This window comes from Eschrichtius robustus, chromosome 18, assembly GCF_028021215.1.
Source record: "Eschrichtius robustus isolate mEscRob2 chromosome 18, mEscRob2.pri, whole genome shotgun sequence".
Lineage (NCBI taxonomy): Eukaryota > Metazoa > Chordata > Mammalia > Artiodactyla > Eschrichtiidae > Eschrichtius > Eschrichtius robustus.
In genome coordinates, this window is record NC_090841.1 from 78,719,787 (window position 1) to 78,743,765 (window position 23,979).

Sequence of the window (23,979 nt, forward strand, 5' to 3'; positions counted from 1 at the left end):
AGCATCCAGGAGGGAGAGCTAGGATCCTGTCAAGCCCAGCCTTGGAGATGAGCTCTGGGGGACTGGGCCTGCTTCCTTCTGCCATCATGGTGGGTAAACTGTTCCTCCATCTGTAAAATATAATAAAGCGTATTATGTTTATTATCCTTTTTGAATAATGTGTTGGCCTAAGACTTCAGAACAGTCTGACTAAGAGATACCCAGAATCTACTGTACACCCACAGACAAGGGGCAGAAGCAACATGGCAAATCCCTGATGTTGAACAGAAATTCCCCGGAAGGTTGGAGGGCTCCTTTCGGCTCTTCAGCCTAATTTGGACAGTGGCTTCTGTGTTCTTCACCTCAGAGAACTCAATACAGCACATGCATTAAACATTTAGGTAATTTTGTTACTGTATAGAATGCGGAAGTAGGGTTTTGAAGTTTAGTATTCCTAAGTGGATAATAAACTTTGTAACAATAGCGAAAATATATCTGTTACATTTTTTCAAAGCTATAAGGTTGCCTCAACTAGACTTAATTTAAAAACTCAGAAAACTTCTGAAACATGAATATATTGCCATGCTTCTTTTAGGAAATAACCTTCTCAAGATAGGCAGTTCTGTAATGACAAGTAATTAGACATATGACATCAAAAATTCTGTATAGAATTTCATAATTATGTTTGAAAATAGCAAGTTATGAAATTTATTATTGCCACTGAATGCATCCCATTATGTTTAACAGTGTTATGTCAAAATTTGGTGAATATTTTATAGGCCATACGTTTGATTAAGGGTGATTATTAATTTACTGTTTCAAACATAATTAATGTTTGTTTTCATAAGTTTTATTATTTCCTTCCACTATTTGATCAACTTGCTCAGTACACTTTATCAGAAAAGAAGAATTTTTTTTACAATTTGTTTCAGGTTTTGAAACTAACATGAACCTTACTAGCCGAGATGATCTTGGTACATCAGAAATTGCATCAGAGACCCAAGATAGAAATGCAAATAACCATGGGATTCAATTATCTAATTCACTCTCCAGCGCGATCACTGCTGAAAATGGAAATTCCGTCTCAAACGGTAAGCACTTCTTTACACCCAGAAGTAAATAGATATACGTTCTAAGTTGTATCAACTTTCTAGGGAGAATGGAATTAAAACAAAAATGAAGTAGGCTTAAAAACTGGGAAAGGGTATAAAGTATGAAATATCACTCTAGGGTGTGTTGTCAACTTACTATTTTCAAGTTAAAGAATTCAAATTGCATTCGGTATTAGTTGACTTTTCAGGGATTTTTATGGAGTATTTGGTCTGTGGAAACCAGTATAAAATGAGACGTATACTGAGAAGAAGGAGGCAGAAAAATACTCTAACAGTATTTTTAATGAAAATAGATCTTTTTCATTTCTTTTAAAAATTTATTTATTTTTTATTTATTTAAAAAAATTTTTTTATTGCAATATAGTTGATTTATAATGTTGGTTAGTTTCAGGTGTACAGCAAAGTGATTCAGATATATATATGTGTATGTATATGTGTATGTATATATATATGTGTATGTGTGTGTGTGTTCTTTTCCCTTATAGATTATTACAAGCAATTGAGTATAGTTTCCCGTGCTATACAATAGGTCCCTGTTGGTTATCTATTTTATATATAGCAGTGTGTATATTTTAATCCCAAGCTCCTAATTTATCCCTCCCCCTTCCCCTTTTTCTTTTCATACCTCAAAAGTGTGAAGGAAAATACTACTGAAGGAATGGTAAACACCACACTGGCTTTAGGTGTTCGATGTGAGTGTATCAGTGAAGGTATCCTGTAGAAATTGGCTTGACTGTGTGTATCCAAAGCCTGTCTAATAGTGACTTAAACAAATAGCTTATTCCTCCCACACTAGAAGAAACTCAGGGCTTCTAGTATTGTCTGAAGGGAAAATTCAGACCAATCTTTTCTTGAAGAGACTGAGGAGGTGGGCATGGGATGCAATGAAGGCCAAGCAAAGAGGTCTATATTCTAGGCTTTTCTCTGAAGGACATTGGGGGCGTTCACTGAGTCCACAGGAGGTAGCTGAGAAGCTTGGCTGTGCCTTTTAGGATTGTGGGGACAGGCTGAGTCCAGCACCTGCCAAGGCCCTGGGGTGAAGCCTTGAAGGGTCCATCCTGAGAGTCAGAAGAAAAACCAGGAACCCCAGCTCAGCTATGAATCTTCTCAATCCCTGGGGCAGGACTGAGGTCCTCCAGCATTGACAGGGCCCACAGGTACCTGGGAGAAAAAAAGTATAATCTATCCCAAAGGACAATTACAGTATTCTAGACTTCAGAATGTTCTTACAAACCATTTTTCAAATACAAAGTTCAACACATAATCAAAAAGGACCAGGCACATGAGGACACAAAAGTAGATGAAAATTACAAGCAGAAATAACAATCCATTGCAGTGTATTATCCATGGGGGCTCAAAAGATTGGAATTCAGAACCATATACTTTAAAATAAGTATGTTTACTAGGCCTAAGGAGATAAAAGAATGAGAATCTCAGCAGAAATGAGAAGCCATGAAAACGTGTCAAATGGAAATTCTGAAATTGAAAAATGCAGTCATAAAATTAAGTACAATAGAGGATGAGGTTAAAGTTAATTAGACACAGCCATTAAAAAAAATCCTAGGGAAGTGGAAGATAAATCAGAAAATATCAAGAATGAAACACAAAGAAGCAGAAGAGAAGAGTGGAAATTCCAGAAAATGGTTTAGAACCTATATTCCAGTAAAATAATTTAGAGACCTGAAGGATATGCTGAGAAGGGTTTTTGGAATTCTGGGGAAAGGAGAGGGAGTCTGTGGGCAAGAGAAAAGATCTGGTGAGAAATGGGAGAGAATTCTCCAACACTGATGAAAGCACTAAGAAACAGGTTTAAGTTGGCAATTTCTTATAAACATACACTTTCCATATGACCCAGCAGCCCCCCTCCTGGGTGTTTACCAAAGAGAAATGAAAACAGCGTCCATATAAACACCTGTATGCAAATGTGTATCCTACCTTTATTCATAATCACCTAAAACTGGAAATAAATGAATTGTCCTTCAGTTGGTGACTGGACTGTATTCGTTATTAATTGCTGTGTAAAAATTACCCTCCAGAACTTAGAGGCTGTTGTTTTGTAGTTTCTGTGGGTCAGGAATCTGGGTGTGGCTGAGCTGAGTGCCTTTGGTTCAGGGTCCCTCGCGAGGAAGCGATCAGCTATCCGTCAAAACTGTAGTCATCTTCAGGCTGGTTGGAAAGATGGTCTGATTTCAACATCACTCACAGGAGCATCTCCACAAGGGAGGCCTCACAACAGGGCGGCTGGCTTCCCCCAGAGCAAGCTGTCCATGGGAAAGCAAGGACGAGCACCCAGGATGGAAGCCACGCCCACTGCACGGCTGCTCTTGGAGGGGACAGCCAGCACTCCGGCCACATCCGGCTTGTTGGATTCAGGCCATATGTCCAGTCGAATCGTGGGAAGGGGTTACATGAGGTGTGAGTGCCTCCAGGTGGGCCCATCAGGAGCATTTCACAGGCTGACCAGTGCATGGATCAACTCTGCAATAAAAAAGGATGAACCATTATTACACATGACAAAATGGATGCATCACAAATGCATTGCACTGAGTGAAAAAAGAATCAAAAGACTCTAAGTATGATTGCATTTATATGACATTTGGGAAAAGGCAAACTGCAGGGACAGGAAGAGATGAGTGGTTACCACAGGCTGGGTGCAGTGGCCAGGGCTGGGCTGTGTAACAAAATGTCACAGGCCGGGTGGGCTGTAAAGAGCAGTGATGTGTTGGCCACAGTTCTGGAGGCTGGAGTCCAAGGTCAGGGTGCCGGCACCGATGACAGCCCTCTTGCAGGTTGCAGATTGCCAGCTTCCTGCTTGCCCTCACGTGGTGGAAGGAAGGAGCTAGCTCTCTGGGTTTCCTGTTATAAGGGCACTAATCCCATTCATGGAGGCTCCACCCACATGACCTAATCACCTCCCAAGGGCTCCACCTCCTAACACCACCACACTGGGGGGTAGGGCTTCAACATATGAGTTTTAGGGGGACACAAACATTCAGACCACAGCAGACCACAGAGGGGCATGTGGTGGTTGACAAACAGGAATGAGTGTGTTCCTATAAATTTATAGGCAAGTACATAGAATAAAGGTGAATCTTTCTTTCTGTAAACGTCACTTTTGTTTAAAAAAAAAGCCTGAGTAGGATAAATGCAAAGAAAAATACTCCTGGGCATATCATAGCGAGACACTGGTAACCAAGCATGAATCTTAAAAGCAGCCACAGGTTAAAAAGGAAAAAAAAAGACAAATTACCTTTAAAGAAGCAGTGGAAGTCCAAAGACAATGAAATAACATATTTAACATGCTCAAATAAACTAACTGCCTATCTAGAATTTTACAAACAGTAAAATACTTCTGTAAGAATGAAGGGGAGTTAAGGATATCTTATAAAAACAAAACAAAACAAAAACTGAAAGAATTAAACATGGGCAGACCGAGAATGCTCAGGTAAAAGAAGGAAAAATGAACAATAAAAAACTAAGTAAAGTTAGGAGGGGGTAAAAATAATATTTAGTATTATACACCAATAAATCACATTAACAGGTTATAATTTCAAAGGTAACCACTGAAAGAACAGTAGAGAGGTGTATAATTTCCAAACTAATAGAGTAAAATAGAATAATAAAAAGTCAATCAACCTAAAAGATAGCAAAAAGGGTAAAATAGGAATATCTGCAAGGTACGACAAATAGAAAAGTCTCAGATGGTAGACAAAAAAGCATACATGAAAATAATTAAACTCAATTGAATTCCATTAAACTTTAAAAGACTCTTATTTAGTGTAAGTTCACGTTAAAAATCAATTAATACAATATTTTAAAGCTTAAAGTTTCTGAAAACATGTAATACATGAGGATGCTGAAAATTTAAATGTGAAGGGATAGAAAAGGAAAAGATAGAGCATGCACATATTAAAAACAATAACAGTTCTGTTTGGAAGTTAAAAATTACATTGCTGAGTAATCAATAGATTCAAGAAAGATAAGAACCTAAGTTACTGAAATATAAAATAAGCAACAAAGTCAATGTTAATTCTTTGAAAAAAAATCTTTGAAGCATTAATAAAATTGAGAATTCTCTTTCAAGGGTGGTAGAGAAACAAAGTGTACACAAATAGCCAATTCTGGGATGAAAAAGGGGACCCACCACAGATCTTCCAGAAATTTAAAAAAATGATAATGATTATATTATAAACAGCTTTATGCCAAAGTAAATTTGTGAATTTAGATGAATACTTTTCTCAAAAAAAATTACAACTAACCCAAAATAGAGAAAAGAAATAGGAGAGCTAAATAGTTATGTAAATGTTAAATTATTGAGTTTGTAAATGAATACTTTCCTACAAGGAAAACTCTAGGCCCAAATGATATTTCTGGTAAGTTCTCTCAAAATTCTAAGGATGAAATAGTTCCACTGTTATACAAACTCTTCCAGAGAATAAGAATGAAGAAGGAGAAGAAAAAAAATTAAAACAGAAACCTCTCCCAGCTTGCATAAATAGCCACTTAATTTATGACAGAATTGGCATTGGAGGAAGAATAATCAATTGCTGTCCATGTGAGGAACAAAAATGAAACTTGACCCCTACCTTACACTATACACACACAATCCCTGGTAGATTTTAGATCTAAACGTCAAATGTAAAATAAACTTTATAGAAGAAAATATAGAATAATAATTTTTTAACCTCAGAGATGCGAAAAGAAAGGACTTCTTAAACAAATTAAACAGGATACAAAAAAGTGCTAACCGTAAAGGAAAAAAAAAAAAAAAAAATATATATATATATATATATATATATATATATATATATATATATATATATATATACACACACACACACACATATATATGTATATATATGTAATGGGATAAAATATTTCCAACACATTTAACCAACAAAGGGCCATATTCAGAGTTTACTTAAAAACAAACAAAAACTACTGAACAGAAAAACAGAAAGGACAAATGAAAAGGCATGTCAACGTTATTAATGAAGTCCAACTTTATTCGTAATTAGAGAAATGCACATTAAAACCACCACGTGAGGGGCTTTCCTGTGGCGCAGTGGTTGAGAATCTGCCTGCTAATGCAGGGGACACGGGTTCGAACCCTGGTCTGGGAAGATCCCACGTGCCGTGGAGCAACTACTGAGCCTGCGCGTCTGGAGCCCGTGCTCCGCAACAAGAGAGGCCGCGATAGTGAGAGGCCCGCGCACCGCGATGAAGAGTGGCCCCCGCTTGCCGCAACTAGAGGAAGCCCTCGCACAGAAACGAAGACCCAACACAGCCAAAAATAAATAAGTAAATTAATTAATTAAAAAAAAAAAAACCACCACGTGATCCTACTGCAGATCCTATAGAATTTCAGAACTGACTGACCAGGATGAGGAGCTTTGTGAAAGGATCACCAGGCGTGTTAGGGCAGGGATTTCATTCGGAGGAGAAAGAGCCAATACTGATTTGAGAGAGAACGTTGGGAGCTTCTGGGTAATGGACAATGTTCTATTTCTTGACTTGTGTGGTAGTTAAGTTCCTCACTTAAAAAAAAAAATGGGAGAGAAAGAGGGAGGGAGGGTATTTCAGAATGGCTGTTAGGTAGCCAGGATGGTGGTACTCCACGGCCGTCAAGAGATTCTGGCTTCACCGTCCTATCTCTGGCTTCCCTCCAGGTCCAAGTAAGGTCGCGGGATGTAGTTTTTCATCTGAGCACATTGCTCACCCAAGGATGTTCATTGCTGACCCAAGGATGTTCATTGCTGACCTGCCCAGCAGGAGGGGGCGAATGGGTCTTGGGGAAAATCTACCCAGGCGATTCTCATCACAAGTCACGCTTTACTTGGAAGGAGTCATGGGGTGGGTAGTTGATTAGGGCAGGGCTCGTTCAAGCTTAGCACGAAGGACCCCAGGGTAATGCGGGAGTGTTCTGTTGGCACACAGGAAAAGGACTGTTTTCACCACACACACACAGAGAAAAAGCCCCAAAGTGTTTCTGAATGCTACCCCTCTCCCCATATTAAGCAGGGATTCCATGTAAGATTGGTTGGAAGTATTTGGCTCGTAAGACAGAGGCTTTTTGGTACGATGGGAGGAAATGACACTGGGAAGATACAGAAGGATTTTTATACCTGCGGTAAAGATTTCTAGGGAAAGGAACTGCAGTTACCAAGAACAGACAGACGTACCGGTTCCCAGGTTCCCAGAACATGGGTCTTTCCTTAGTTTTCTCCTCTCTTCTTCAACAACATATTACTATTCATCTGGCGTTTTAATTTTATGCAGGTTATAAAAGCTGTACATGTTTTATGTGACAATTTGGAAAATACAGGAAAGAATAAACAATGAGTAAAACCTACCACTCCCTGTATTACCCAGAAATACCCAAAACATGTCTAATATTCCACTGTGTAGGATTCTGGTTTTTTTCATACAAGTATATGTGTGTGTTTATATAAGATGTTCGGTTTTGTTTTTATAAAGCGTGAGTTATACTCTACACGTGGTTTTGACAATCTACTTTTTTCCCTTAGAAATCTCATGTGGTATATCTCTAGGTCAACAAATGCGGATCTGCATTGTTTACAGTTGGCTGTTAATTGTACACAATGCATATAGCATCTCATCAGATAAGACTAACATGACTTAAAATAACCCAGCCCCATTTGTTGGATATTAGAATTATCTCCTGATTTTCTATCCTTAAGATAAAACTGAGTGTTTATGATGGATTACTCCAACTTGATGAAAACAGACATTTTGTACAACTTTCCATGTTAATGTGTCATGTCCAGATTTATGGGTGTGTGTGTTTAGATGGAAATATAGAGATACAATCTTTCTTTTAAAACCATTGCTTTCTGAAATCTCTGATGATAACCCTTTACAAAAAGGATAACAAAAACGTTGTATACCCTTATACTGAAATTAAATATTCCTAAAATAATAAAAATGGAATTTGAGTGACAGCAATAGTCAACAAGTGTGTGATAAGAGAATATTTCACAAAGGTTGCATATATCTAGTAAGAAGGTAATTAATTCATTTTTTATTTTCAGTTTTGGAGTATTTAAGGATAGCTGCTAAACAAAAAGGGAATTTGAAATATATTGGTTGATCAAAACTGAATGCACAAACATTTAAAAAGATAACCATATATCCCTTCATTTTTATTAAATTTTCACTCCCTGCCATTCTCCCTAGCTCACCTTGGATGATGCTTGTTCTACCACAAGGAAAGAGAAAATAGGCCCTCCCCTTTACCAAAATATTTAATTTGTCTGTGTTTTGAGTCAAAAGCCAAAAGCTATGGCTTGGTAAATGGTCCTAGAAAACTTAATACAAAAAACTCTGAGTTTTACTCTAAAAATCAAAATAAACCCCAAAACAAACGGAGCAAACCAAAAAACCCTCTAGACCAAATGGAAATTTTTGTGGAATATGTTGCCTGAAATTAATCATATAAAATTAAATATTTAGGAATATCAGGCTTCAAAACTTCAGTATGTAACTGATAGTGTATGTTCAAACACTGAAACAGAGATTTATACGTTATCCCTTAAATGCTTATAGAGACCAGATTTTAAAATAAAGCTAGTTCTGCGTTGTTGTTCATTGAAGATCACTTGAAAATCTCGAGTTATGTGCACAAAAGGAAAATTATTTCAATTAGGATTTCAGTCTTTCAAAGCAACATGACATGTTTATTTTGATTTACCTGTGTGGACACCATGAGCTTCTGGGTTCCTGAAACCTTCCCATGACTATTAAAATATCCGGCACAACGCTCTGGATACTCAGGCAGGCACTCAGTAACAGCATTTACTGATTGGAACAATGTTGCATATTTCATGAGAGCCAGTAAGTCCTATGCCGGGGCCAGAGTCAGAAAACCTCTCCTGGTCGGTATGATAAAAACTGATCAGATGTTATATATGTACAGCACATGATATATACATGGTCAGTATAACTCAAATCGGTTAGTCGTACTGGTTCACAATTCACAGCGTATAGTCAATATGCTTACTAAATAAAGGCACAAGATGGGAATAAGTGTTTAAAATAACTCGAAGTTTTCATTGAATCAGAAATAGTGTTATTTTCAAGGAAACGATTTCTCTGGAATGCCAGTATCTGCATGCTACCTCTGCTTCCCAGAAATAATTATCTGTTTGTTCATTTGCTGAAATATAGTTATGTGTGGGTAATTATAGCTATCACTTACTTTAATTGCCATCCTTTTACTGATGCGAACACAGACTTAGATCTTTTTTTCTATATTTAATTATTCCCTGGAATTGTGGTTATTTATCATTAGATTAGAGAACAGTTTTTAGTGCTAGAACGTTGTAGTTATATCAAACAAAATATTGTGAATCTAAAGATGTTTAGTGGGGAAATAAAGATATGACAAATTCTATCTAGGCCATTTTATGTTCAGCATGATTTTCTTTCTTGCTGCTTGATGACTACACATTTTATCGCTGGGCATCAGAAAAAATGACAATTAAAGAATACAGTCATTATATTTGATTTTACATTTACCATTCTCTGAAGATTGTCTTACTTTATTTGTGCTGTGTTTATCCTCGGTGCATTGTAAGGATAATCTATGGTGATAAAGTACTGGGTGAGACCATTTACAAGACCAGAAGCTCTGCATTCTTTGCATAGACTCCAAGGCCACATTGAACCTAGTGCGATGGTAGCACCAAACCACATCGACTCTGGGAACTTTGGAGAATGGCTTTTTTCACTCATGCTCAAGAAAGATCCAGACCCCTAGCGAAGGAGCCTTTGGTTAGAACCCATGAAATGTATTCAAATATAGGTTTTACAACCTCATCTTGTTTATAGGAACTGTATAGATTCTTTGGAATTCATACTGCTTTCTGATTCAGAGCCAAACTGCCAGAGGAAGCAAGCCTTCACTTGACAATCTAGAATATGGTGCAATTATCTATTTTGAGCAGCAGAAGGTAGATTTGTCAAGAAAGCAAGCTCCTCAGGCATTCAGAAAGCCCTGCTCCACTCCTCCTTTTCATTAAAGATAGTTTGAAGTCATATTGAATAATTTCTAATTTGGAATTCATTTAATTCAGTTTCCTCCACTGTAGTTGAGAAGTCGGGTTGAAAATGGCGGATGGAACTGCTGACTCTGCCATTTCCTAGCAGTGTTGCATTGTTCCTCTCTGCCTGCGTTCAGACCCAGGGCTGATGCACACTAACTCCATGACCCTGAGAAAATGACTTAACCTCTCCAATTCTCAGTTTTCTCAGCTTAAAAATGGGGACAATCAAAGGACAGTCCCCCTGCCCTGTGGGATTGTTATGAGGATTTAGTATCAATACAATGATGCTAGCTAAAATTAGTGCTCAATAAATACTACCTATACACAGATATCATAAAAGGCTTAGATATTTTAGAGCTAGAAGATCCCTGAGGATTTATCCAATAAAAACAAGAATTATGTACATGACATAGATGAGGTGTAAGGCAGTGAATTAATTCCTCCAAGACCACACAGGCTATAATACTAGAATCAATGGCTCATGACTTGTTTACACATAGACCCAAGTACCCACGTGTGTATAGTCAAACACGCAGGTCATTTTGATGGTCTACACTGGTGTTCAGCCATTACGATTCGGAGCCTCTGGCATGAATGGAAGTCGTGGTATGAGGGTAGAGTTCAAGGGAAGGGAAGCACACTGTTGCTGCTGCAGAAAGAGTACATGGAAGGAGGGGTGTAGAACTGTGTTTGCTGGGAATTATTGCCCCAGAGTCTGGTCTGGGAGAGGGCTGTGCCCTGAGAAAACTAGAGCAGGTTTATAAGTATGCGTGAGCAATCGTTCTGTGATGGAGACCCCACTTCCAATGGAAGTCAGCAAATAAGGGGCTTCAGATGAGCCTTGAATGTGCCCCCAGCACCAGTCAGGGGTCTTCAACCCCGTAGGAAAGCACAGTGGGATTCTCTACCCCAAGGCTTTGGGATTCTTCTGATGCCTTTGTGTAACAATGGCCCTTAGCTACATGAGGGACACATGTTCAAGAATTTACAGGTGAAATAATATAATTTCTGTATTTTTTTAAAAAGATAATGAGAAGTAGATGAAACAAGATTGAAATACTGAAAATCCTGAAGCTTGGTGATGGGTCCATGGAGTTTCACTCCATATTCTCTTTGCTTTTATATGTACATGAAATTTCTGTAATAAAGAGTCTTGAGATATTTGTTGTCTTGATAGATAAGATGGGTTAATTATTGTAGTTTTATGTGCACTTCTTTGAATACTCAGTGAAAATAAACTTGTGTATTATTTAGTGGTCATTTATAGTCTCTCTAATTTTCTGTACAGAGTCTTTGCCCATATTTTAAAATATGAGAGTAGGTCCTTTATTTTGACTTGTAGGATGTTTTAAGAATAATAGAGCCTTTTATTTGGTGTATTTAAATGTTCTTTGTTGTTCTTTTTTAATTTGCATTTTACTTTTTTGATATTTTTAAAGTATATTTATTTTTAAGGTTCGAATAGAAGTATTGATACATTTTCTTTTCCTTCATGGCGTGTGTCTTTGGTGTCATTTTTAGATCATTTGCCTTTAAAAAGTACTGCTTCTAATATGGCAACAAAATAAAAGGTTTTGTTGGCCAGAAAAAGAAACCCTGCCTTTTCTAATCTCCTTTGCACCTTCAGTGCTTCCGGCTATTCCTTTGCTCCTCCGGATTCACACTCCCATGCCATATTTGCCATAACCGGGCTTTCTCACCTCCCTGCTATGACCTTCAGGGTCAGTGCCACCCCAGAGTCTTCTTCCCCTGTAGCCCCCTCACCTCCTGCATCACCAGGAGGAAATGACATTCCCAGACTTTCTCCAGTGCCCCTTTCTTCTCTGTCACTCTCTCTCTGTCACCGCCCAGCCTTCCATCCCCACCCCCGACACTGACTCTATCTGTCCTGACCCCTCTTTAGTCGACAGGTAAGAGATGCCTTTGCACTCACCACTTAGGTACCCTGGTGCCACAGCCCTTCTCAGAAATCTACAGTGCTACCCATTGCCTTCAAATATCGCCAGATTCTGTGACGTGTTAGGTGACGCCTTTAATTTCTGGACTACACCCTCCAGGTCCCCTACTTCGGCCATCTTACAGGCCACCCCCAGGATGTGGAGACATCTCGGGTTCCATGTTACGATGCTTCAGCTCTTCCATTCTCTTGGCCAGGCTGACCTTCCTCAACCTTGCTCACCTTTCAAAAGCCTCCCCATCCTGGAAGGTCCACAGCCTTTGGCATCTCCACCATCACTCTTCCTCTAATCCCTCAACCAGAGTGAATCCCTGCTTTCTCCAGATCCATCTCAACGCCACCTGTGCCCTGTGGAACCCTTAAGTCATTCTGTTGTGTATCCTGCTTAAGAGGCATTACCGTGAAGATTTGAGCTCCTCGGAGGCAGACCTTTTCTTGAGTCTTGGCGCATTTCCCAGTGCCTTATTCAGAGGGTGACCTAGATATTTCCTAACTTTATTTAGTTGACACTGTGTAAAGCAGTTCATGCTAATGCCTTGGCTCTGAGTTTGGATCCTCACTAAGCTCAGTTTCTGTTCTGATTCAGCGAGCAATCTTCTAATTGATCATTTAATTTCTAAAAATGAATCACAGCCCTCTTCTCCTTCCCCAGGTTCCTAGTCTCTGTAAGACGTCCAGTGAACCAGATTCTCTAGCAGCAGATATTTGTCTTGCTTGTCAATGAGCCCTTCATCCCCCTCCACATGAATCCCAAACTCTTAGCTTTGCCCTGCTACCTGGGCATACATTTTATTGTGACTATCTGCTTATCTAGTTGCCTGGAACGCCAACCTGTGTGTGATCTTGGATTTCCACCCACCCTTCCTCTGTATTGATTCCGATCACTCTAACACTCACTGCTTGATTGGAACCTTCCCCACACCTGCTACCCGGGTCTTGATACAGTATTCCCCTGGGCAACTTTAGACATTGCTATTGCTTTTGACCAAGACCCAGTCCCCCCATGACCACCCATCCGTATATCTATCACTTCCCAGATACTGGCCCTCTCCTGCCCAGTCTCAATGAACTAACCCTTCCATGCCAAGGTATTTGTATATATATCAAGAAGATCAACTGGGGAGTCTTCTTATGTGTTAACAGGATGTTGTGGACCTCTCTGCAGAACTAACTCTCTAACTGGAAAAATATGAGTGATTTTCTAATGATGTTTAAATCAGGAATCATGTACATGTTTAATCAGTTGTACCATACTGGTTAATTATGATTTCAGATGAGAGGAGCAATCACTTCAGAATCTAAAGTTGTCTAGGTTGAACTTTCATTGGATAGTTACTTTTTAATCCATTCATTTTTATCAGTAAGTCACCCGATTGATCCCTCTCTCACAGTGCTTCTCAGCCAGGGATGATTTTGCCTCCCAGGGGATATTTGGCAATGTCTGGGGACAGTTTTGGTTGCCACAGCTAAGGAGGTGTTGCTGATGAACACGGTGCAGTGCACAGGACAGACCCCAACAGAGAATTATACAGCCCAGAACGTCAGCCAGGCTGACGATGAAAAACTCTGCTTGGGCCACGAGGGATAATTACTATAACCTTTTGGAGCCTCGAAGGCACTTCTGTATCGTGGGAGATATGAGTTGCCTCAGACCCACCGCTGAGCCTATAGAGTTGGTTATGTATTGGTCTGTTGTGATCGGGCAGCTACCCCGGCCTTTTCCGCATGGAATTTCACCCAATCTCCTCCTTCCCTTTGGGTGTAGAATGAACGATAGTCAATAGAATTCATCTGACACGTAGACTTGATGGTGTCTTATCTGTCTTCCATCTCAGCCACCCTGCTACCCCACAAATGGGAAACAAACTGCAACCGCAGGGACCCATTTACCCTCCGTTGCTCACAGGCTTCTCTTTCCCCCATCAGTGTTTCATCAGACTATTTTCAGCCTCTAGAAAAGTTTTCCTTCTCCCCTCCAGTACTTCTTTGACCACGTTTGTGCTATTACGACATATTTCTTCATTATCATTTCATCTTTTTTTGCCAGTACATTTCCTCTTTGATTAGATGGAACTCCAGCAATACCTGGTATTACCATGCTGCCTTGGGAAATTTATTTTTCAGTGAGTGTTTACTGACCTTCATTTCAATCCATGAAATGTCACCATTTTAGTTTGTTCAATAAGTACACGACTTACTTTATTTGGGGAAAGAACACACAACTTAACGGCTATTTTGTGTTGACCTCCATAGGTTTACCTGAAGACGATGGATTCTCCAGGTTGTCTGGGAGTGGGACCTCCTCCTTTCAGAGACATAGAGAGAGTCACACCACTCAGGTAATGACCCCTCAATGCTTACCTTCGCTATGATAACCGAAGTTAAATGCCTACAAGAGATTCATGAAGGTGTGACCAAGAGTGTTTGTTCTTATTGGACTAGGGAACACAGTTATTTTCAACTCTGCTGTAAGTTTCTTCACCTCAACATTCTCTTTCCCTTTGTATCAGCTAACTGCTCTCTATTTTCTGCTGGTTTCAAAAAAAGAAGAACATCCAAAACAAATAAAAATTAATAGATGGTTTCATATGAACTGTTATGACAATTTATGTAGTGGCATTTTAAAATCACTGTCAGGTGAAGGGTATATTGCATCTGCTGAATGGTATTAGTATTTCCTGCATTTGACCTCAGCTGAAATAGGAAGGCTGTAAGTGAGGACAATATGGAAATAAAATGCTTGAAGCCCCTGTGGTTTCATGGCCATTTCTCAGTTACCACCTCAAATTCCATGTAATCCAAATTCATTTATAAACTATCATATGATCAGAATACTGCAAAATCAAAATGAGATTGCAGTTCACAAAACTGTTTGGATGTGCTTCAGTAATTTCACGTGTATGCATAATGTGTTTGGCCTCAAAAATTTTGCCAAAATAAAGAGGATTATCACTTTAAAATAAACTCTAGTGTTTGTAGAAAGAATAAAGGATTTATATCAATAGTTTAGTGTCCTTTTTATGTTGAACTTTAAAATATTGTTTTCAATAAGTATCTTCAAAAAATATGACTTTGCTTTGAAGGTGGTACACAACCAACAATGTATCAAAGATTTTATTATCAATATATTAAAGATTATTGCTTTAGCAGCAAGATTATTTTTTATGAAATTACAGCACAACTTTTGCTTTGTCAAATATCTACATTAAAATCGTTTAAAAACTCAGTCAAGTATTCATATGTTTTCATGAAACCAACTATCCAGCCAAGGATCTGTTTTCATCTGAACATTTGACATTATATAGGCACGGTTATATTATCAGCTTAGATTTTCTAAATAACACTGATGAGTTAGTGGGAAAAATCAATAATTTAATCTTAAAAATAAATCTTACAGTAGACAATATGTTGAAATCACTTATGCTGATACATAGGCATTGAAATAGAAAAAAAATGCTGATTGCTTGCAATAATAGATTGTCCTAATCTCCCCTCTGTTCCTTAGAGATGCATTTACTTTACCTTGTAAGCATTACAGCTGCTTTATCTATGATAATTCACGGGGGAACCTGCTTGTAAAGGACATTGGCTTGATTTTTATTATAGGGTTGGCTCCTATACGTTAGAGCACAGTGATAGATACATCCTTCCCAGGGCTCCCACTTCAATGTGGTTCATAGAGAAAAGGGTTAATTTTGAGAGAAGGTGCATAAAATAGGCATCTCTGCAACTTTCCCTCTGATCTTTCATGGATTTGGCTAAGATGCAAAGAGGGATGGGAAAGATCACCGGGAGTAATTTTCCATTCCCAGTTTTCAATGAGGGCTTGTTTTCAAATGCAAACAATCTCCAGTTATCTCACAGTGCATTTTTTCAAGGAAATGGAAAACCAGGCTCATTTTCTTCCATGCCTGGTGTGGGCATTCTCCTGGCAGGACACATGTGTCAGTGTTGGGGACCTATAACAGTTATGTGGAACTATGCCTTGAATGGCCACACATCTCTCAGCATAAATGCTTCTTGTATGACATTTATAGAGGAAATATGGACACATACAGGCATATTGCATTCTAGATTTTCTAGTAATGCTATTAAATAAGAATTCTATAAAATCAGCCCTGAACTGATTGGGCATGTAGCAATAAAATTAAATGTTGACTAAAAATTGAATTCCTATTTGAGGATGTCTATATTTTAATTAGCATCATCAGTGATTTTAATGAAATCCCTTTAAGGAAGATAAAATGTCTGGGTGTTACTGTAGATAAAGAAAACAAGAAATAGATTTAGTAATTTTCCAGAGGTCATAGGGAAAATGCAGCGTCCACAGTTTGAATGGATGTCAAGATCCTATGTCTTGTTTCTGAGAGTGAGCTTACCATGACATTAAAAGCAATGGAGGAGTCACCCAACTTTTACATAAAATTTAAAGAAGTTTTGGTCAAGGTGAAAATCTTACGTAGCTGTAGTGGACATTTGTGGTTTGTGTTTTTAGCTGCTGGCCACATATTTAAGTTTCTGGCCTACCACCATGATAATATAAGGAGAGAGATTTCACCTTCCTCCCTTCCTTTGACAGCTGGATAAATGCATGTGAGATGGGCTCTGTCTATCCACCATGGGTTATGAGTTGAGAGACATACGATGGAAGGGACAAGGATAGATGTCGCCATGGGGGTGTCATCTGGCCACAGTGGCTCCCTCCGGTGGCCAAAGATGCTAGCCTGTGTCTGTGACCGCCAGTCACCGCGTTCACCTTGGGTGCAGCCCACCTGCCAAACCTGTCCTTAACTTCACGTCCAATTATTTTGCTTTCCAATAAATCTTCTACCTGTTCGAGTTAGTTTCTGTTGCTTGCAAAGAAGAATTTTGACTGACACACTAATTTGATTTTATTGTTATTATCTATAAAATTTACTTTATAGCAAAGGGTTTTTTTAATTTTATTTTTTATTCTCTATTTTTTTTAATTGAAGTATAGTCGATTTACAATGTTATGCTAATTTCTGCTGTACAGCAAAGTGACTCAGCTATACATACATATACATTCCTTTTTTATATTCTTTTCCATGATGGTTTATCACAGGATATTGAATATAGTTTCCTGTGCTATATAGTAGGACCTTGTTGTTTATTCATTCTAAATGTAATAGTTTGCATCTACTAACCCCAAACTCCCAGTCCCTCCCTCTCCCTCCCCTCCTCCCCACTGGCCACGACAAGTCTGTTTTCTATGTCTGTGAGTCTGTTTCTGTTTTGCAGATAGGTTCATTTGTGCCATAGTTTAGATTCCACATATAAGTGATATCATATGATATTTGTCTTTCTCTTTCTGACTTATTTCACTTAGTATGATCATCTCTAGTTGCATCCATGCTGCTGCAAATGGCATTATTTCGTTCTTTTTTATGGTTGAGTAGTATTCCATTGTATACATGTACCACATCTTCTTTATCCATTCATCTTTCAAGTTTTACATAGAGTGTGCATTATTCTTTTTTTTTTTAAACGTATTGTGTAATGAAATGTTTTTATTTATTTTTATTTTTATTTATTTATTTATTTATGGCTGTGTTGGGTCTTCGTTTCTGTGCGAGGGCTTTCTCTAGTTGTGGCGAGTGGGGGGCACTATTCATCGCAGTGTGTGGGCCTCTCACTGTCGTGGCCTCTCTTGTTGCGGAGCACAAGCTCCAGACGCGCAGGCTCAGTAGTTGTGGCTCACGGGCCTAGTTGCTCCGCGGCATGTGGGATCTTCCCAGGCCAGGGCTCGACCCCGTGTCCCCTGAATTAGCAGGCAGATTCTCAACCACTGCACCACCAGGGGAGCCCTGCATTATTCTTAATGTAGATGTAAACAATTTTCTAATAGGGGTAGCACCTCCATAAATAGGTTCTTTTCTCAAGGTACAGAATATAGAAAATGTAGTTTATGTTCTATTCCATTGTATTTTTAAAATTAATTTACAAAATGTAAGGACTTTATGTAAAAGTAGTAAATCAATTTTGCTTAAAATATTTGGAACTAGTAAAAGCTGAGACACTAGCCGGATCGAGTATGTGGCTGTGATCATTTATGCTCCTTATGTAGAAGGCTTGGTAGGTCCAGGCTGTGAACCAAGGCGAACTATTCATGTCCTTCTGCACCCCAGGGCACAAGTAAACCAGCAGTGAAGGTGTAGCATCGTGGAATCCCACATCCTAGTCCTGAAAGGGGGCTTTGTGGCATTTCCCAGTTCTCGAAACTGGAATCGCAGAGGTTGAAGAAGCCACTTCATGTTGGTTTTTGAATTAGACAGTGTTTATAAAAATACCATGCCATTTATCTACTTGACATTTTGTAACATGTGAAATCATTTTTTTTAAGTTTATACCATTTGGCATGATGCAGTCCCTTAGAAGTAAGTCAGTGGGGAGAGACTCAGCACTGAATGAAATACTGAGAATACACCCACCAGCCTAGAGGGACTTCTTCGTGTTTGTGCTGAGACTGCAATGCTGACTCAGGGGGCCAGGTAACCTGAAACAGGGAGCCCACAGATTATAAATAGAGCGAAAGCCTGAGCAGAGCAGAAGAGGGCGGGCCTGAAGGCAGGCGGGCAGCAGAGAGGATGGATGAAATAAAGTGCTCAGCGCTTGCCCTCGGCATGAAATTGCTATTTACACATCTGTTTAGGGGTCCACACTTGACATTGAAAAATGAGATTATTTTTTATTTGAGCATAGTTAATTTGTATTTACAGTCTCGTTTTAACTTTACCAGATTTCACCTCCTGCCATTTTATTCCTCTCATCTATCTGTTCTGCCCAGTAATATTGTGTGGTTTACGATCTTCAATTTTCGTTGTGGGCATTTATTGTATTTCTTGCCAAACTTTTTGTTATATTCTTTGGCTTTTTAAAAGAGCACTAAAAGTTATTCTTAATATCTGTAATATTCAAATATTCAATGTAAGAAATCATTGATGGTTTCTGATAAAATAGTGGCAATCCAGTGCCTGAGAGCTTAATAAATATCTACTCCCTTCCGACACAGCCGCCAATGAAAGCCCTAACAGAATCAATACGCAGTTGATCCACATCAAGAAACAAATTGTTATGTGGTTTGTTTTACTGAACCATCAAAGGAACCTTTTTGTAATGTCACATATCAAAGAAATGAAGAGTTGCAGAGCGCTCAATAAACCCAATGCCTTCTTTCTATATTCATTTTATTTGTCACATGGACTGCTTAAACTATATTGTGGCATGGAAAAGAAACAGTGTGTTAGATAAAATAACAAAATGTAGACACTTTTCCTTTAATGTTAAGGGGGTAATTCTAAAACACATGATCGGGAATAGAAATTAGATAACCATTTCCAAAGGAATTATGTGTATTTCACTTGTAAGCTACAAACCGAAGGAGATCTATCATAGAAAGCTCTTCACACCGCTGAGGTTTCGGGAAATCAGTATGCACCACTCGTGACTTCCATATTATGGGCAAGCAATGAAGGCAGTAAATTAATTTTATGGTTAAGAGTTAAATGGCAGCGTTTTCAACAGGAAAGGAACATGTCCTGTATAGATATATAGAAACTTGGAAAATAACAAAAACAAATCCTATATTTTGTATTTTTTCCTTCATAGAATTGTATCCTAAATGTATTCAAGTGCAGAATGTTTTTCCAGTGAAGACATTGACTATTATCAATGAGGAAAAATCAATTTTAAGAAATATGAAAGGAACGAGAAAGCAGAATTGTGACTATGTGTTTTTTGTTTGTTTGTTTTGTTGAAGTATACTTGGTGACTATGTTTTTAAAAAGGAGAAAGGTCTTGTGATATCTCTGCAGGTCACCTTTCTCCTTTTTAAAAACATAGTCTCAGGACTTCCCTGGAGGTCCAGGAGTTAAGACTCCATGCTTCCCCTGCACGGGTTTGATCCCTGGTTGGGGAACTAAGATCCCACATGGGGCATGGCCAAAAAATAAAAATACAAACATAGTCACAATTCTGATTTCTCGTTCCTTTAATATTTCTTAAAATACATTTTAGAAAGAAACAGGATAATTAGGGCTGGGAGTGACAAGAGTGGTGTGGGAGAAGGTGGGGTAGGGCTGCAATTTTAAATCCGATGGACAACAAAAGCCTCGCTGAGCAAAGACACAGTAAGAAAGTCAGGGAGTCAGCCAGGCTGAGGTCAGGGGAGCACTCCAGGTAGGGAAGGAGCAAAGACCCTGGACAGGAGCCGGCCTGGATCGCAAGATGGCCAGCGTGGCTGCAATGGAGTAACTCCATTCTGCAGTACGACTAGATGTTTCCCTGAAGAGCAGTAGAAATTACCATTAGCTATAAGTGTTAATTCTAGAAAAAGGGAACTTTTAAGTTACAAACGACAGCAAGAGGCTAAATGTTAAATCCCAGTTATGACTGTATTGCATTGTCTTTCTTCAAAACTGTTAACCAGGTTTGCCTTTTCTATAAGTGGAAAATATAAGACAGATAGCTCTGTTCCTGCTCCAGATACAGAGAACTGGAGGATTGATACCTGGGAACCTGGGCCCCAGAGTTTCTGACTTATTAAGTGTACTGCTCTGTACATTAATGGGGCCTGACAACTTTGAAAGAAAAATTTAGGCTAAAGGAACAGAAAGTTTTCCATGGTGCTGAAACGTAATCTAGCCAACCTTGGTGAAGGAATTTATTTTATGACCTTAGTAGACCTCCAAGACCTGATTTTTCTCTGATTTCTATGATTACACTATTATTTGAAACTGTCATTTCTGACAGAGTCAGAAATAGGTTCTAAAACAGATGAACTATGATATTGGGAAGAAGTGTCATGAAGTCAATGACACAAAAAGCCTAGATTTTGAAGCCCAAGTGGATTTAAATTAATTGTATACACTTGCAGGTGATTTTTAATATCTATTTTGGGAAAGGAGTCTTGATTAAAAAGATCTGCTCTTGTATGTTGCCTACTTTGGCAGAATCTTGTCTATTTTCCTTTCTAATGCTTCCTGACATCTCTTTTCCTTTCTCTATTTTCTCTAGCATTTGTACCCACATGATTTGCAATGACTATGTCTTAAAGACACAGTCAACGGCCCCTAGGCACCACCCCTGGCAGACACAGTGCCCACCAAATCCATTTCTTTGGAAGCGCCTAGCTAGACTACGTTTCCCAGCATGCTTGTGGTTGGGAGTGGTCATGTGACTGAGATACAGCCAATGGAGCAGGAGCTGTACTGATGTGAGCTCCCTCCAGCCTTGGCCCATGCAAACCTCCCTTGGACTGTGAGTGCTTTATGCCCTTTCCCATCCAAAAGCTGGATACACAATCCTCCAAGACCCTGGAAGATGCAGAGTACATTTGTGACAACGTGGAGGCCATCCATCCACTGATCAGAAACACCCGTTTCAGCCTTAACATGAACAAGGCTAAAATGGGTGGATTTTGTGTCAATCCACTGGTATTTGTGGTTTGTCTGTTACAGCATCTTGGGTAACGTAAACTGGTACCCTTTCTCATTTATTTGGCCTAATGTTTTATGTGTTGCTACTGAGCATTATTTATAGTCCTTAATTCACTAAGTTTAGCCTGCATTATTATTTAGCAATCTTTATTCTTTAAGGTAGTAAAAATCATGCCTGTTCACGTCTTCTGATGATAGGATTATTGGAATGTTGTTTATCAGACATTTTAATACAAAATAATGATCACTGGTACTCCCACCGAGTCATAAATATGTAAAACCAAAGCTTGTAATTCTTAACAACTGGTCGCACAGAAATCCCTCCAAATCAATAGACTTTATTTTACTCAGGGACAAAGTCAGACCCCTATAATAAACTGGGCATCCTGGAGAAATGGTCTAATACTCTTAGGAACTATTTGTGCATTTAATGATGAGAAGGAATTGCCTCTCTTATCTCTCATTCTCAAGTGGTGACCCTAACTGGTAACTAAACTTTGGAGGGAGACTCAAGGTTGAGGACAGAGAAGATGCTTCCCCCATGCAGTGAGTTCCACGGTCAATGGAGGTGCTAAACTATGCCCCTTTCTTAAATATAGTTGATTTTTAAAGTCTATTTAGATTGGGCTAGTAGTTTTATTAGCATTCAGTATCACGAAGTGGTTTTCCTCATTCTTATTTAATTATATTTAATACCATAACACACAGATTGTGATTGTTTCCGGAAATAAGTATTTTGAGAAATGAATAAGTTAACAGGTAAACTGTGCCCTACAAAGCAATGCAAGTGAAGATACTGGCTGTTTGGACAGTGGGGGTCAGTATCCTTGGACTTGGACCCTCCATCCTCTGGAGGCTGTGGAGTGCTTATCTGCCGTGGTTGTGCCCCTTGCTTTCCTCACTTTCACACCTATATCTTATCTCCTTTCTGACTTATTCACATCTGCATTACTAGTTCAAAGCTAACTCTCAAGTTGTACATCACATGGCACAGTGTTTTCTCTCCCTTGTGTTTTTCGGTCATTGTCAATGTAGATGTGAACAAAAGTGTGGACACCATTCCTTATCCCACTCGACCCAAGTTGCCTTTCTTTTTGTGTGTCCGACTCATCCTTTTAGTCCAAAACAAATCCCACAGCCCAACAGGAATCTCTTGGCCATATTGGCCTTGAAATGAGTCATGTCTCCTCTGTATTCCAACAACAGTCATTGCGTCTGTAATTTATTAGTCAGTTAATGCTGTGCTTCCTCATGAAGTTTTTGTGCTGACATCCTGTTTAAGCATGTTTATTCATCTAACTCTTTATGTTTTTATGTCCTGTTGCTCATACTCAAATGAAAGCCTCTTGAGGGAGCAGGTCGTACTGCACGATTCTAAGTCCAGTAGACCCCATCACGGCACTTTCTGTCTCATAATCATTGAAAGCACATGTGCTCATTGATTAGCAGACAAGAAAAACTTCTTGGAAGTCAACGTGATTAAGAAGGTCGACTAAACTCAATGTACTTGGATTTGAATCCAGACTCTACCACTGACTAGCCAAGTGAGTTTGGGCTTTAAAGATGAATTTCAGCATCTATGAAAAGAGGCTAATAATCCTTAACCTGCTTATTTCACATGGTTATGAGATTTTACTAGAATAACCTGTGAAAATGCTTTAAGAATATGAAACAAGATCATGAAGATGATGCTTGAAATGGGCTCTGGAAACCTTAAAGCTTTCTGTATCTGGGCGTACAAACTGGGACTGTTACAGAGAAGATAAATAGAATTACAGAGTGTGTTCTGGGTACATCTGATTGAATTGACATACAGAGTCTACGTGAGGGTGAGTGATGATGAAGCTGGAATAATTAGTGTGGTCAGAAAATACAGGGTTTTCTGTAACATGCTAAGGTGTGTGGACTTGACTCTTTAGGCTAGGGCAAGGCGGCGGCATTGAAGATTTTTGAACAAGCAAATTTTATAAACAGACTTATTCTTTAGAGAGAGAAAATCTAGTAGATGATTTGTCCTTAATAATACCTCCTGGTATTTGCTGTGAGCCTCCCATATAATCCCAAGAAAAATATATTTAAAGGAATTGTAGTACTCTTACTTTCTATGTTTCCGTTATAGTAGATTTATGTTTTTCCATGTATTCTCTGTATTTGAACCCATTACTGTAATATGTCATTACTATAAATGTACTCTAAATATATGTTACTAGTTTTTGCTACAATCTTCTAGTCACTAATACTGGTACTGCCATGTTTTTAAGTGAATTGAGGTAAGAGACCAGAACTCATACAAAAATCCATATCCTGAAATGTCACGAATTAATTGTCATGTGATGCACAATCATGAATTTCTATTTTATAACTTTCCATCAGTAGGAAGAAACATGCATCTACTCATCAGAGTCCAT

General features: G+C 38.8%; 1 protein-coding gene across 1 annotated transcript in view; it reads left to right on the forward strand.

Moving 5' to 3' along the window:
• The window catches only part of MYO16 (myosin XVI), a 406,857-nt gene that overhangs the window by 371,832 nt on the left and 11,046 nt on the right, over positions 1-23,979 (forward strand). Inside the window, exons 32-33 of the mRNA XM_068526630.1 lie at positions 912-1,070; positions 14,367-14,452. Of these exons, the coding sequence (XP_068382731.1) occupies positions 912-1,070; positions 14,367-14,452 (245 nt within the window). The remainder of the gene's footprint in view (positions 1-911; positions 1,071-14,366; positions 14,453-23,979) is intronic.